This window comes from Moschus berezovskii, chromosome 20, assembly GCF_049115385.1.
Source record: "Moschus berezovskii isolate FMDL1 chromosome 20, NW_MosBer_1.0, whole genome shotgun sequence".
Classification (NCBI taxonomy): Eukaryota; Metazoa; Chordata; class Mammalia; order Artiodactyla; family Moschidae; genus Moschus; species Moschus berezovskii.
Genome location: NC_142479.1, coordinates 50,616,844 through 50,633,173, shown reverse-complemented (window position 1 = coordinate 50,633,173; position 16,330 = coordinate 50,616,844). Strand labels below are relative to the sequence as shown.

The following is a 16,330-nucleotide window of genomic DNA, read 5'->3' as shown; positions in this document are numbered from 1 at the left end:
AGGGCCCAATGCCTGAGCTGTTCTGCCTCTTCCTGTCTCTGAGTGATGCCCTTCTTGTTTCTGTACTTTCTGAAACCTGCTTTCCAAAGGTCTGAGGTATATACAAGTCTGACTATCTGCATGGTGCTCTTTTTCTTGTGATCTATAAACTGTAAGATGGCTTAGAGTCTCAAATTCCCCTGATTTCCATTTTACTTGTCTTCTGTTTTTCTTAGATCAGACCTAAGTTCAGAGTAGAGATTCCTTCATTACTTCCTCAACGTTTTTTATTTTCCTTCATTTAAAACCAAAGTATAGTAGAGTATATTCATTGTGGGGAAAATGAGAAAATACAGAAAAATGGGAAAAATTCTTTAAGTGAAGCAAAAATCTACCACCAGGAGATAATGGCTTTTAACATTTTAGCCTTTTTGTTTTTTAATAGATTTTTTCCCTGCTATATTCATATATAGAATTACATACACATTTTTTAAAAAGTAGGATTTATGATATTTTCATTCTCATTACATTCAGTTATTATAGTCTCGGTGATACTCTGGGGCCATGCCTATCATCCTATGTAAAACTATAAATTCATTTAAAGTAATTACTCATATGCATGCGCTCTCTCTCTCATTATATAGCTCGATACCTAGGCCATTGTGTTCATGTGGTAAAGGCTGAGCATAAAGCAATCTAGACTTTTACATGGAGTGCGTGTGTCCTTGTCAGAGATCCCAGCTCAGCGATGCTTCTCTCCCAGACTGGCTTGGTATCTGGTTACAGCAGGAGTTAGCAGAAGCACTTGTCAGAGCTACAGGAATAGCTATAGCCCCTATATGCCCCTGCCCACCGTATAGGGGCTCCAGCCTAGCTGGGGAGAGTCAGCAGTGCCTGGCAGAGAGGACTCCATTAGGTGGCACCGCTTAGTTACTGAAGCCCGTGTTTTTATAGTCTCAGTATCTTTACATTATTCTAGACTTTTTGGTGGTTGGAAGACAGCCCAGTGGAGGCAGGACCGGCCGTCCTCACAGCCTGGATGGCTAAGTCTGAGAAAGAGAGAAGGTCTTTGTAGGGTTGCTAACCTTGAGTTGGGTCGTGTGGGGAAAGGTTATCAACCTCTTATGGGGAAGCAACGGCAAATAGAGGCAAAAAGAAAATCTGAGGCCAGGGGACTGGGTTCTTTTCACGCACCCTGGGAATCACTCCATCTCTTTTCTTCAGCAGATCCACAGACCAGCATGGCTGCCACTGCCGCCGTCAGTCCCAGTGACTACCTGCAGCCTGCCGCCTCTTCCACCCAGGCGAGTGGGCAGTGGGCTCTGGGGGGTGGGGGCTGCATCAGCCTGGAAGGACTCCCTGAAGCTGACATGAAACCACAACGGAAGCTCTGTGCTGGCTCACTATAACTCCGCAAGGCTATGAGACCAGGGAGGGTTCAGTTTTTCACTTTTTCTGACCTAAGAAACCAAGGTAGCTCATCTAAGGTGCAATTGAGTCAGGAGGAAAAGCAGGATGCAACTCAAGGTCCTTCCACCAGACCCCACTGACCATAGAAGGAAAACAGAGACGGTCCCTGCACCCCAGAGGCTCTTCCTTGTAGCTTTGAAAAAGCAGCCCTCCTCCATCAAAAATGTTACGTCCCAAGCACCGGAGAACACTTTTCCAAAGGGTTTATTCCTCCTGTCCCCCTCTGCTTGTCTGGTCCCTCCTTCCCTTCCGCACTTGATGACTCAAGGATCCTTTATCGCTGGGGTTGGGTGGGGGCTAATAGAGTTCCGTCTACAAGCTGAGGGTGATTCCAGGTCCCCATTAGATACCATTAGGCCCAGGGAGTAAGAGGTCAGCTCATGTTGCTAGTTCACCCTGTCAAGGGTGCTTCTGGGGAGTTCCTGAGAAGGACACTTGCCACCTTTGCTCCGTGAATTCCTCAGTGGAGAAACCATTGGGGATGGGGAGACTGGGACATCTGCGGGGGAAGGATGCTGGCACCCCACTCTTCAGGTGGGGAGGAGCCTGCCAGGAGGAGAGGATCCTAAACGGTGGGGTGGCTGGGCAGCAGGCCTCATGTCTCACTCTTGGTCTCCTCCTGGTCTTTTGCAGGACTCCCAGCCATCTCCCTTAGCGCTGCTTGCCGCGACATGTAGCAAAATCGGCCCTCCAGCTGTTGAAGCTGCGGTGACACCTCCTGCTCCCCCGCAGCCCACTCCACGGAAACTCGTCCCTATCAAACCCGCCCCTCTCCCTCTCAGCCCCGGCAAGAATAGCTTTGGAATCTTGTCCTCCAAGGGAAACATACTTCAGATTCAGGGGTCACAGCTGAGCACGTCCTACCCTGGGGGGCAGCTGGTGTTCGCTATCCAGAACCCCACCGTGGTCAACAAAGGAACCCGATCGAACACCAGTATCCAGTACCAGGCGGTCCCTCAGATCCAGGCCAGCAGTCCTCAGACCATCCAGGTGCAGCCCAGTCTCACCAACCAGATCCAGATCATCCCTGGAACCAACCAAGCCATCATCACCCCGTCCCCGTCCAGTCACAAGCCCGTCCCCATCAAGCCAGCCCCTGTCCAGAAGTCGAGTACAACCACCACTCCGGCACAGAGCGGGGCCAATGTGGTGAAACTGACAGGTGGCGGCGGCAATGTGACCCTTACTCTGCCTGTCAACAACCTCGTGAACACCAGCGACCCCGGGGCCGCCACTCAGCTCCTCACGGAGAGCCCCCCTGCCCCACTGTCTAAGACTAACAAGAAAGCCAGGAAGAAGAGTCTTCCTGCCACCCAGCCCCCTGTGGCCGTGGCCGAGCAGGTGGAGACGGTGCTGATCGAGACCACCGCGGACAACATCATCCAAGCAGGAAACAACCTGCTCATCGTTCAGAGCCCCGGCGGGGGCCAGCCAGCCGTGGTCCAGCAGGTCCAGGTGGTGCCCCCCAAGGCCGAGCAGCAGCAGGTGGTGCAGATTCCACAGCAGGCCCTGCGGGTGGTGCAAGCAGCCTCCGCCACACTCCCCACCGTCCCCCAGAAGCCCTCCCAGAACTTCCAGATCCAGGCTGCTGAGCCGTCACCTACTCAGGTACCACGCTCACCTTTCCGCAGCGCTTCCCTCTCCTCCTCGGCTCTAAACGGCTGATGCTGCGTTCCGCTTGGCTCACTTTTCTAGGTGATGCTGATGCATCTTCCCATCTGATCTCAGTGATGGGAATCAGGATCGTTTGGGCTTGGTAGTAAGTGCCCATTTCTGCCAGATTGTAGGGCCACATACTGCTTATCTTTAGAAATCAGGTACAACATGCATATATACCTCTATTTTGAAAACTTCCTTTAGGGGAGTCTTTTGGTAGGGGGATGAGTAGGTGGCAGATATGTAAAGTTCAGGGGCTTCCCCTGGCAATCTAGTGGTTAGGACTCTGCTTCCACTGCAGAGGGACACAGGTTTAATGCCTGGCAGGGGAACTAAGATCCCACATGCCGCAAAAATTTCATTTTTTTAATTCTAGAACTACATACTCAGAATGATAGTAAGAGTGAAAAAATTCTAGTCAGAACCATAGAATTTGATATAAAGTAAGAAAACTAATGAGAAAAATGCTAATCATTGTTAATGACAAAAGTTCAGAAGAGACACCCCTCCCTAGCTTTATAACAGGAACATTTAGGATAGATCCATCTGTGATGCTGACCTAAACAGGAACTTACTTTTGGCCTTTATTAGGGGACTGTAATATTCAAAGTTATATGGCTCTGCAGGGCAGTGTTTACACTTTGTGTAAATTTAGTAAAAGCCAGAGATTAGGCCCATGTTGCTATGGAGAACATGAAACTCAGAGAAATTATTAATATCCAGATCTAATAGAGCAGAAATAACTGGATTCAACGTAAAAAGCCAGGATTCAACTCAGATTTCAGACCCACACTTTTTTTTCCCTTATTCCACCCTGACTCACTGTGTTATGTGTGGCAGGGGCTACACTTAAAATTGTATAAGGATTTCTTTTTGAATATAAAAAACCAGCTCCTGCCATGGAGGAATTTATAATCCAGCTGTCTATAGAGAGAACCAGGGCATCAGGGCGAGTGATGACACAAGGGAGTTGTGCAGGTGGAGAAGCACCCTGGGGAGGAAATCTGAGGCCTGCCCTCAAGTGCCTCCTCCCTTCTGGTATATTGCACACTGCCAAGTGGCTTTCTATGCTGCTGCTAAGTCTCTTCAGTCGTGTCCGACTCTGTGCGACCCCATAGACGGCAGCCCACCAGGCTCCACCGTCCCTGGGATTCTCCAGGCAAGAATACTGGAGTGGGTTGCCATTTCCTTCTCCAAAGGCTTTCTATGAATCAGTGTAATTTGTTATAGCACGTGTGAGCCTCCCTTATCAGACTTACCTTGATGGAAGAACTGAGGCAATACTGCTCAGGTGCTGCAGCCTCCAGGTGCCTCCCTCTCTTCCCTAAGGTCCCAGGTCTTGAGACTGATGGAGGCAGGGCTTAAAATTGGGTCTTCCTAAGGAAGTAAGAATACATGTGCAGAAAGATTTAGCACTGCAACATTATGTTTTAATGATGGTGTATTTCGTGAGGTACTGTCTGTTATCCAGCTAAAACCCAGCTATTAACTATGGATCTTCTAGGCTAATTTCAACCTTATCACTAAATAAATTCCTAAAAGTGGGTCAAAGGATATACATGTTTTTAAAAATGTACTGTACTCTCTACGAGAGAGGTTCGCAGTCCTCAGTCCTGAGGTCACATCTGGCCAATTTGTGTGGTTATTCACAGTAAGACAGAGACCTCAAGACCTGCGTAGCCTAAAATATGTATTCTCTTCCCTTTAGAGAAAAAGTGTGTTGGACTCTGCTCTATATTGTGAGAAAGAAAATGTTCTAGAAATTTCAGATAATGCAGAAAATAGCAATGATTTGCAAAAGGAGCAGGCACATACCAGAAAATTGAGGATGAGATATGTACTTAATAATAGATAACATGAGGTTTGTTTGCTTTTAACTGAGAAATATGGTCCTAAATAATCCAAGGATCAAAAAAATCCCAATCAAAAAAAATAATAACTCCAATCAAAATCATAGCAGAATTTTTTTTTAACAAATCATTTGAGTATAAGTTGCCATCTTGCCCCTATTACTCCCAAATGCTTTATAGAAAGTGTGTAATTCTTATACGCAAGAAGGACATTCTATATAACAGCACAACCATCAAGCATAGAAAACTAGCAAGGAAGCACACTAACTTTTAATTCAGAGACTCCATTCAGGTCTCACCACTTGCCCCAGTGATTCCTTTGTGGCAGAAGGATCTCCTCCAGGCTGTTTTCATTTGTTCAGTGAGCGTTCACAGTGTGTCTTTTGTGAGATCATCATTTAGCTGCCTTCTAATTCGTCAGTTCGGAGATTTGGCGTTATATTTTTCTATGCTAAGTAAGCTGTTTTGTTTCAGATCAGCAGATAACATCTGTCAGCTTAGTTTGTTGCCATCAGCCCGGTTTGTTGGGCATCAGCAGCAGGCAAGTGTAGGTCTGGGCTAGTTGGAGAAGACTTGGGTGGACAGAGAGGTCCCCGTTTCTTCCTTGGGGCAGGGATAATGGCATTGCATTGAAAGGTGGCAGGCACCAGGCTTCTCAGTGGGCACTGACTTTTTCTCTCTGGTCCTTCCCAGGTCTACATCCGTACGCCTTCTGGTGAGGTACAGACAGTCCTTGTCCAGGACAGCCCCCCAGCAACAGCTGCAACTGCCGCCACCACCACTTGTAGTAGCCCCGCGTCCCGTGCTTCCCATCTGAGTGGGACCAGCAAAAAGCACTCGGCTGCAATTCTCCGAAAAGAGCGACCCCTGCCAAAGATCGCTCCTGCTGGGAGCATCATCAGCCTGAACGCAGCACAGCTGGCAGCGGCGGCCCAGGCCATGCAGACCATCAACATCAATGGTGTCCAGGTCCAGGGCGTGCCCGTCACCATCACCAACACTGGCGGTGAGGGAAGTCCCCTGGGCTGGGGTGTGGACAGCATGCCTATGCGTCCCACACATAGGCCTGACATTTGCCTGGTCCCTTCCAGCTTACAAGCATGTTCCCTTGATCCTTACAGCAGCTTTGTGAGATAGTTTAAGACACATGTTGGCCCTTCCTGACAGTTAAAGACCTTGAATATAATGGAGAGCATAAGATACATTCTGGAAAACTTTCCAACTAACATATGCATACAAAATAGTTTGGTGCAGACCAAAGACGTTCAAGGGAGGCTCTGGGTAAAGGTACTTGAAGGAAGGCTTCTTGGAGAAAGCCTTGACGTAAGGTTGATAGAAGAGAAGGGAGCCTTTGGCAGCAAGACTGGCTTGTATGGCACTCAGTTCAGTGGCAATATTTAGTAATATCTTCAGTATGAAAGCCACCTTGCAGATAATAAAACACTAGTTACTGAGCAAAAATGGTTCATTGCATTCTTTAGCTGGGTGAAGGGCACTATTCAGAGTAGTGGAATCTGTCTGAATCTCCTCCCTTCACCCTTAAATGAATTTCGGGCACTTTACGCCTTTGGTTTAGAAGCTGGGAGGAGTCCACCTGCAGGCATTCCCCTGCTTTGATGGCTTTGTGCAAGTCCCAGGGGACTCCTATTCCAGAGCACAAAGCACTGTCTCTCCCTCTATGAACAATAATTCCTGGATGCTTTTCTGGGAGCAGAGTTGGTGTCTCACAAGGACCTAAAGCTGGAGGAGATTCTGGGAAAGCGTTTCAAGATAAGACCCAGGAGGGCAGTGTCTGGAAGTGACTAGCCTGTGTAGCATAGTGGTTCTGGGCATTGACTCTGAAGTTGACGACCTAGGTTCAGATCCAAGTTCTGCAAGTTCTGGCTGTGTGACTCTGAGCCTCAGTTTCTTCATCTGTAAAAGGGGGATGATAGTACCTATTTCACGGGCTTATGAAGCTTAAATGCATTAAATACATTTGCTGCTGCTGCTAAGTCACTTCAGTCGTGTCCGACTCTAGTATCTGGCACACAGCAGGCTGAAAACTTAGCCACTGTGACTCTCAACCTCACCCTGTGCAGGAGGGCAGACAGCTCCCTCCTCTGCGCCTTTCAGCTTCCTCAACCTGAACTCTGTCCCCGTCCTCCCCATAGGACAGCAGCAGCTGACTGTGCAGAATGTTTCTGGGAACAACCTGACCATCAGTGGGCTGAGCCCCACCCAGATCCAGCTGCAGATGGAACAGGCCCTGGCTGGAGAGGCCCAGCCTGGGGAGAAGCGGCGCCGCATGGCCTGCACGTGTCCCAACTGCAAGGACGGGGACAAGAGGTAATTCGAGGCAACTGGCCAGGTGGCCAGCCCAGCATGGGCCCTGTTCCCCAAGCCCTCCCTGGAACACAGAGAGGGGACGAGGCAGCGGTTCTTGCCAGCTGGCCTCCTCCCCTTCCTGTGCTCTCCGGTCTGACCCCACGGCCTCTCTCCATCCTGTCCTGCCCCATCTCTACCTCCTGCCCTCTCTGCTTGTTCCTTTACCCCACCTTCAACCCAATTCCCAGGTCTGGAGAGCAGGGCAAGAAGAAGCATGTGTGCCACATCCCCGACTGCGGCAAGACTTTCCGTAAGACGTCCCTGCTGCGGGCTCACGTGCGCCTGCACACCGGCGAGCGGCCCTTTGTCTGCAACTGGTTCTTCTGTGGCAAGAGGTTCACACGGAGCGACGAGCTCCAGCGGCATGCCCGCACCCACACAGGTCTGCTTCCCTCCCCTGCTGCGCCCTCCAACCCACCCCCATGTCAGCTCCCCATCAGCGACATGGAGATTCCTGGCCTGGCCATGGTACTGCCACACTGAGCGCAGGGTACAGACTGTCTTCTCTGGTGCAGGACTACCCGGGAGGTTCTCACAAGCCTTTCCTTTTTTACAGCGTTTCCCACAGTGAGGTCACTTGCACTGCGTGGCCTTGATGACTTCTGCCACAGCTGCGTAGTTATTTAACAAGCACTGTGCCAAGCATGTTGTTCAGCCTCTAAGTCATGTCCGACTCTTTGCAACCCCGTGGACTGCAGCAGCCCAGGCTCCTCTGTCCTCCACTCTCTCCAGGAGTTTGCTCAGATTCATGTCCATTGAGTCGGTGATGCCATCTAACCATCCCATCCTCTGTTGCCCTCTTCTCCTTTTGCCTTCTAACTTTCCCAAAATCAGGGTCTTTTCCTATGAGTTGGCACTTTGCATCAGGTGGCCAAAGTATTGCAGTTTCAGCTTCAGCATCAGTCCTTCCAGTATTCAGGGTTGATTTCCTTTAGGACTGACTGATGTGATCTCCTTGTAGGCCATGGGACTCTTAAGAGTATTCTCCAGCACCACAATTTGAAAGCATCAATTTTTCGTCACTCAGCCTTCTTTATAGTCCAACTCTCACGTCCGTACATGACTACTGGAAAAACGATAGCTTTAAATAGATGAACGTTTGCTGGCAAAGTGATGTCTGTGCTTTTTAATATACTGTCTAGATATCTTTCCAAGGAGCAAGTGTCTTAATTTCATGGCTGCAGTCGCCATTTGCAGTGACTTTAGAGCTCAAGAAAATAAAATCTGTCACTGCTTCCACTTTTTCCCTTCTTTGCCGAGAAATGATGGGACTGGATGCCATGATCTTAGTTTTTTTGAACGCTGAGTTTTAAGCCAGCTTTTTCACTCTCCTCTTTCACCCTCATCAAGAGGCTCTTTAGTTTATCTTCACTTTCTGCCATTATAGTGGTATCATCTGCATACCTGATGTTGGTATTTCTCCTAGCAATCTTGATTCCAGCTTGTGATTCATCCAGCCCATGATGTACTCTGTGATGTACTCTGCATATAAGTTAAATAAGCAGGGTGACAGTATACAGCCTTGCTGTACTCCTTTCCCAGTTTTGAACCCAGTCAGTTGTTCATGTCCAGTTCTAATTGTTGCTTCTTGACCTGCATATAGGTTTCTCAGGAGACAGGTGAGATGGTCTGGTATTATCTTTTTAAGAATTTTCCAGTTTGTTGTGATCCACACAGTCAAAGGAGTAGTAGTCAATGAAGCAGAAGTAGATTTTTTTTTTTAATTCCCTTGTTTTCTCTATGATCCAGCAAAGGTTAGCAGTTTGATCTCTGATTCCTCTGCCTTTTCTAAACCCAGCTTGTACATCTAGAAGTTCTTAGTTCACATATTGCTAAAGCCTAGCTTGAAGGATTTTGAGCATAACCTTGCTAGTATGTGAAATGAGCCCAAGTGTACAGTAGTTTGAACATTCTTTGGCATTGCCCTTCTCTGGGATTGGAATGAAAACTGACCTTTTCCAGTCCTGTGGCCACTGTTCTAGTTTTCCAAATTTACTGACATATTGACTGCAGCATTTTAACAGCATTATCTTCTAAGATTTTAAATAGCTCCTCAGAGCTGGAATTCCATCATTTTCCCTAGCTTTGTTTGTAGTAATGCTTCCTAAGGCCCATTTGATTTCAAACTCCAGAATGTCTGGCTGTAGGCAAAAGATCAAACCATCATGCTTATCAGGATCATTAAGATATTTTTTGTATAGGTCTTCTGTGTATTCTTACCACCTCTTCTTAATCTTGTCTGCTTCTGTTAGATCCTTACTGTTTTTGTCCTTTATTGTGCCCATCCTTGCATGTGAAGTGTTCCCTCGATATCTCCAATTTTCTTAAAGAGATCTCTAGTCTTTCCTGTTCTGTTGTTTTCCTCTATTTCTTTGCATTGTTCATTTAAGAAGACCTTCTTATCTCCCCGTGCTATTCTCTGCAACTCTGCATTAAGTTGGGTTTATCTTTCCCTTTCTCCCGTGCCTTTTGCTTCTCTTCTTTCCTCAGCTATTGTAAAGCCTCCTCAGACAAGCATTTTGCCTTCTTACATTTCTTTTTCTTGGGGATGGTTTTGGTCACCACCTCCTGTACAGTGTTACAAACACAGATCTAATCCCTTGAATCTATTCATCACCTCCTCTGTATAATCACAAGGGATTTGATTTAGGTCATACTTGAATGGCCTAGTGGTTTTCCCTACTTTCTTCAATTTAAGCCTGAATTTTGCAATAAGGAGCTCATGATCTGAGCCACAGGCAGCTCCAGGTCTTGTTTTTACTGATTGTATAGAGCTTTTCTATGTTTGTCTACAGAGAAGATATAATCAATCTGATTTTGGTGTTGACCATCTGGTGATGTCCATGTATAGAGTTGTCTCTTAGGTTGTTGGAAAAGGGTCTTTTCCTATGACCGGTGTGTTCTCTTGACAAAACTGTTAGCCTTTGCCCTGCTTAATTTTGTACTTGAAGGCCAAACTTGCCTGTAATCCGGGTCTCTCTTGAATTCCTATTTTTCTATTTCACCCCTATACTGAAAAGGAGATCTTTCTTTGGTGTTAACTAGAAGGTGTTGTAGGTCTTTATAGAACTGGTCAATTTCAGCTTCCTCAGCATCAGTGGTTGGGGCATAGACTTGGATTACTTAGATGTTGAATGGTTTACCTTGGAAACAAGCCGAGATAATTCTGTTGTTTTTGAGGTTGCACCCAAGTACTGCATTTTGAGCTCTTTTATAGACTATGAGGGCTACTCTCTTTCTTCTAAGGAATTGGTTATCTGAATTAAATTCGCTCATTCCCATCCATTTTAGTTCACTGATTACTAAGATGTTGATGTTCAGTCTTGCAATCTCCTAGACATTTTACTCATTAACTAATTTAATTTCCATACGACTCTATGGGAACAGTGCTATGGTGATGCCCATTTTCTGAGGCATGGATTGGGGGCAGGGTCACATAGCCAGTGACTGGCGGAGCTGATTCAGCCCAGGCCCTCTGGCTCCCAGCTTTCCTACTGTTATTTACCAAATGATTTTCCTGAAATCATTTCACTATTTTTACTCTTTTATGTCCAGTGAAGGATTAACTTTTCACATCACAGGCTTGAGACCATAGCTAAGTGTCTTAATGTACTGACAAATAAATACAAAACTATAAAACAGAAAAATGTTCATCCATCTACCACCTAAGATTGTCCTGGCTTCCGCCAGTGGTCCACAGCACATGCTTTGAGAACTGCTATTCTGGCAGATGCTCCCAGTGAGCAGACACGTGGCCTGGGCCTGGGACACGAGGCCAGTGTGAGGGGCAGGTCTCACCCATCCTCTGTAGCCTCGGAGTAAATACTCAGAACAGTAGCTAACCCAGCTTGGGTGGGTGGGTTTGATTTGGGCTGTGAGTGCTCAGGCTGGCAAGTCAGAGGGAAGAGGGCTTTTCCTGTGAGGGGGAGGACTTTGAGCCGGGGTTAGGCAGAGAGACACATATCTGTGAATGACAGGCATCTCCTCTTCCCAGGGGACAAACGCTTCGAGTGTGCCCAGTGTCAGAAGCGCTTCATGAGGAGTGACCACCTCACCAAGCATTACAAGACCCACCTGGTCACGAAGAACTTGTAAGGCCAACTGAGGCAGGACGCCCCGCAGATGCAGACCTGCCCGTGTCCTGCCTGGGCCTCTGGCAGAAAGGAGGCCCACGCTGTCATGGGCCCGCCTCAACCCCCGTTCCTGTTATGCGACTGTCCCCACAGGAAGGGGCTCTGCTGCCCCCATATGCACCTCCTTCTGAAGCCCCTTGGCTCCGCCCTGGCCCTCCCCTCTCACCACAAGCTCCTGGCCTGCCCAAACCATGGACACTGGCCATGCCCAATGAGACGTTCTAAACCAGGACGAGTGGGAACCCTTATTTCCAAAGGAAAAACATGAATTTCACTCCGTCGAGGAGCAAAGTGAGCCCCCTCCCCCCAACACTGCCGGAGTCGCATCGTGCCATGCCCCTTCCCTCTCCTGCACCTTCCTGGCCCCCTCGGCCACTGCGGACGCCTGGACGCCCGGGGCCTTGCACCCAGGGCTCCACTGGCAGTCAGCCCGCCTCCACTCCACACGCCCCGCCCCACCCTGACTCTCCTCCAGCACATTCCAACTTTCTATTTAAAAAGTAAAGCTACCCACCCACTCCCTGATTCCCCTCTTTTTCTATGGAGAACGTTGCCTTATACTCTACTTCCGATGATGAACACTGTGTATTGTGTGTGCTTTAAAGAAGTTTATTTAATTGCTCCCTTCTTCCTGTCCTTGTTACTCACCTCCCCCATGCCTGCTTTTAGTTTAGGGTTTTTGGGGGGCAATGATGAGCATATGAATTTTTTTCTCACTTTAGCAATTCTCTTTTCTAAATGACACAGCATTTCAACTCAGATCTGGATTCAGATAAAACACCTTCCCATCCTGAACCTCATCCCTCCCCATCATCTCACCCAGCCCGACCAGCCCAAGCCCTACTTGTGTACAGTGTATATTGTATAATAGACAATTGTGTCTACTACATGTTTAAAAACATATTGCTTGTTATTTTTGAGGCTTTTAAATTAAAACAAAAATCCAACTTTATTTTTAGTTGTAACTGCTTGAGGTATGTTTTATGAATTAAGTGACAGATTTGTTATCCTTTATTAACGATGTACTTTGTTGGTCAGCGCCCGGCTGACAAAAATTTTTTCTTGCTAATAAATTTAGTTGCCTGAGGCAAAATCTGCAACTTGGCAATGCAACTTCCTTTGTCTTTTCCCTTGTAGCAGGGAATCCTGAGAAGGGAGCCCTGGTCTCTTCAGAGCCATCCACACTGGGACCAGGGTGGGGCCTTGCCCTTCTGACCTTGGCAAATCCAGGACACAGCCCAGAAAGGGCCTCAGCCACATGGACCTGGCATTGACACAAGCCCCCAGAGCACCTGGTGGGACTCCAGAGGGCTGGGCTTGGTGCAGCAGTTTCTGCTTTGTTTTGCCTGGTTTTGCTCAGATCGAAGCAGGCAGACTCTGTCCATAGACTCAAGTCAATAGCAATGCCTCCCTTACCAGCAAGTAAATTCCTCCACTCAACTCTCCAACCCCTGGAGGAGAGCTTTTGCCTCCAAGCCCGTTAATAAGAAGCTTGGGAGAGAAACCCAAAAGGACCTCACCTCAGTCACTTGCAGAAGGCTAAAGCATCTGGAGAAAACAATTCCCTAAGACCCCTTCCCAGGATGGAGGGCCAGGCCAGAACCCAGCTCAAGAGAGAACCCTGGCCACAGATTCTGTTTTTCTTCTATCCCCTCACCCCAGCACCCCAGGGAGGGCAACAGGCTAATTTTGGTTTCAGCAAGTGCTGCAGATCTGAATTTTTGGAGGGGTGGGGCTGGGGCAAGGCTATGAGGAGATCCAGGCTCGTGATGGTAGGCAGGCTGAGATTGGAGCCAGTTCAGTACCTGTGTTTAACCCTAGGAAGGGCCTAAAGAACATCTGGGCTGAAGGAAGAGACAAGTTGTTCTCAAGCATATAGAGAACGGTATGTGCTTTTCTTATATCAACAATTCCTCTTAACCAGCCTCAGAAGGATCCAGCCATGGTGGCTGTTCTGGGCAGGAGTGGCAGGGCTCGCTTGGAGCTTTCCATCCCCTTTCTCGGTTTCCTCTGTCACCAGCAGCCTGCATTTTTGCAAGCAAACATCTTGTCTTTAGAGCCTGAACACCCTCACATTAGCTGAAGAAATAAAATGGATCACAGGTTTGTCTGCCCCAATCACTTCTTTATTAAGGAAGGGAGGTCCGTCCAACAAGCATACTTAAGCCCTTTGGGTGATACCAGACCCACCACTGACTTCCCTGACATGAAGCCTCCTACCTAGCCCAGCAGCCCCACATCTCATGACTGCACTGGCAGGAGGCAGAAGACATGAGGTATGTTCATCTACTCTCAAGCATGGAATGTGTGACTAGAAAACTGCCTTACTGTGCTCTGAATTGGGACTGGCGGAAAGAAGGGGAATGTTAACAACTGATCTCTTTTGGCCACATGTTCCCCACCGACTTTGCTCTCAGGCACAAAGAACTATCCTTTCCTGGGAACTGTGGTTTATGCTTCAAGGGCGGAAGCTGACCTCGGCATCCTTTGGAAATGAGGTGCCAGCCCCTAACGGGCAGAACAGCATGCTGTCACTCAGGGTTTCCCTTCTCCAGTGAGACACATACCTGATCATCTCTGCCTCCTATGGGATGCCTGAGTTAGAAGGGAAGCAGGAAGATGTATTCTGCCTGGCATGGCTAATGGCCTGAGGAAAGAACAGAGAGACCCAGTGGCTAATTAGCCCTCATCTGCTTCAATCTACTCCTTACTGAGACTAAAGAGTTGCAGGGGTGGGGACTGTTAGAATGATGCAGCCCAAGTCCACTCCAGGCCAGAGGTCTCCCCAGGACACCTGACTGGCCCTGGTTGAAAATGACACCCCCATCAGGCCACCCCCAGCAGCTTAAGAGTGGGGGTCACACGGTCGGAGTTCCCCGCCCAGGGTCCAGTGCTCCAAGGCCACCTCCCTTTGTCTGTTCCGTGATGCTCAATGCTGCAGCTCACCCATCCCAGATACTAGGATTATGAGGTTGAAATAAAAGGGGTCTGGGAAAGACACTCCTCTCCTGAAGGCACATCGGGCATGATTTTTTCCTAACTAAACCAGCAAGTAGACCTCAGACCTCCTTCAAACTACTAAGCCCATCTTGACAATCATCCTTTGAGGCCCCGCATTTGAGTTTAATGATGGGAGCCACCTGTAGCAGCTCAGGTCACTGGACCCATCAGGGGCTCGTGGCTGAGGTCTAGATGGTGGTGGATTCAGGAAATCTAACTTGGGGGTCAGGGACCTTCTGTGACCTGACCAAGGTCTCTGGGGCTGGGAACTGCTACTCAGTGAACTGCAATAATCTCAGGACAGGTGACAGCTGGGTTTCCTAGTGAAGGGGCCCTCAGGGAGTAGAAGAGCAGGAAGTGAGCCTGGGAGGATGGAATAAAGAACAGGGGTGTGGGTGAAAAGAAAGCAAAGAATGGAGGGAGAAGCAAAGAATCAGGGCTTGGAGAGGAGCATCAGATACCTGCTCATCGAGATCCTGGGCAAGAGGAAATAAGAAATAACCACAGGTCAGGTCAAGACAATCGACCAGGAGTCCTTAAATAAAACTAAGGAGCCACCAGGTCATATCCTTTGGGCCTAAGACACCATCAGGCCTCCTCCCGCTCCTGTGGCTCACTCAGTGCTGGGGCTAAGATAGATGCCCCAGAGATCACTCAGCCTTGGAAACCTTAACATCCCTCCATTCCGACCAGGTGCCCAAAACCCCAAGCTCCACTCACCAGGTTCAGAGAAGCTTAAGAAAAGCAGATTATGCATAAATATTACACATTAGCATTTCCTTGCTGGGACTGTGAGAAGGAGCCCTTCCCATGAAGGAGCTTCTCCTGGGGTTCACATATGAAAACGAAGGGACATATTTGGGGAGCAATCCGTGAGCACATGCAAAGGATCACATGAGGGGTTAACCCCATAACCGCAAGCGGGACACTTGGGTAAGGGTCAGCCTCATTGCACCCCACTCTGGGTCCCCTGGTAACCATACTCAGGGTTCAGGTATCTGCCAAAAGAGCACCAAGTACCCATCTGTGCGTTCTGAGGCTCCAATCTGAGTTCACCCAAGGCCGGGCCAGAGAATTCCTGAGATTTGGGCCTCCAACACACCTGGGGTTGGTTCCAGCCTGCTGTTGGTTCCCTGGAAAGCTGGGGGCTGTACTGCACAAGCATCATTAACTGCTCCCCCAGGTTCCCTTCCCTTCCCAGACATTCTCATCCTTCCCTATGGCTTCAAGTGCCACCTTGGAGGTTCATGACACCTAAACCGTCCCATCAGTCCAGACCTCTCCCCCAGCTTCAGAAGGGCTTTTTCAACCTGACCACACATGGTTGTCCCATAAACCCTCACACTCAGCAGGCCTGATGGTGACTTCATCTTTCCCTGAAATCTCTCCTCCAACACGCCCTCACTTTAAAGAATAGCACCTTCCCTGGTGGCTCAGACAGTAAGGAGTCTGCCTACAATGCGGGAGACCCAGCTTTGATCCCTGGGTTGGGAAGATCCTCTGGAGAAGGAAATGGCAACCCACTCCAGTACTCTTGCCTGGAAAATCCCATGGATGGAGAAGCATGGTAGGCTACAGTCCATGGGGTCGCAAAGAGTTGGACATGACTGAGTAACTTCCCTTTCACTCACTGCCCAGCTCACCTAAAGGCATCCTGCTGAGTTAAACCATTCCCTTCCACCTCATACCCCCCAAACTCAGGCATCAGGCTCTCCACTCCCAGCTCTAGCTTAAAGAACAGCATCTCCTAATGTCTCCCTGCCACTGCCTCACCCTCCTTTGCCCATCACCTATTGGTCACCAGAGCCATGTCCCCAAACAAAAATCCAGTCACCAAGATGTAACTGAAATGTATAATTTAATCAAACAATTAGA

At 48.5% G+C, this 16,330-nt stretch overlaps 1 protein-coding gene and 1 long non-coding RNA gene across 9 annotated transcripts in view; one reads left to right on the top strand and one right to left on the bottom strand.

The window, feature by feature from the left end:
• Positions 1–12,082, top strand: part of SP2 (Sp2 transcription factor) — a 28,528-nt gene extending 16,446 nt beyond the window's left edge. For 3 of the 7 annotated variants that reach the window (XM_055407667.2, XM_055407671.2, XM_055407670.2), the window contains 6 exons: positions 1,207–1,283; positions 2,083–3,057; positions 5,649–5,961; positions 7,109–7,283; positions 7,511–7,704; positions 11,317–12,082. In XM_055407667.2, the coding sequence (XP_055263642.2) occupies positions 1,207–1,283; positions 2,083–3,057; positions 5,649–5,961; positions 7,109–7,283; positions 7,511–7,704; positions 11,317–11,417 (1,835 nt within the window). In that variant the 3' untranslated portion in view covers positions 11,418–12,082. Of the gene's footprint in view, positions 1–1,203; positions 1,288–2,082; positions 3,058–5,648; positions 5,962–7,108; positions 7,284–7,510; positions 7,705–11,316 lie in introns of all 7 variants that reach the window. The other 4 variants (XM_055407666.2, XM_055407669.2, XM_088829017.1 and 1 more) reach the window with 2 other exon arrangements.
• Positions 1–16,330, bottom strand: part of LOC129544314 (uncharacterized) — a 44,738-nt gene that overhangs the window by 25,502 nt on the left and 2,906 nt on the right. The window contains exons 2-4 of one of the 2 annotated variants that reach the window (XR_008683432.2): positions 14,023–14,102; positions 4,365–4,482; positions 3,028–3,222 (exon numbers count right to left, since the gene is read on the bottom strand). This is a non-coding gene — a long non-coding RNA (uncharacterized LOC129544314). Of the gene's footprint in view, positions 1–3,027; positions 3,223–4,364; positions 4,483–14,022; positions 14,103–16,330 lie in introns of those variants that run through there. The other variant, XR_016035524.1, reaches the window with a different exon arrangement.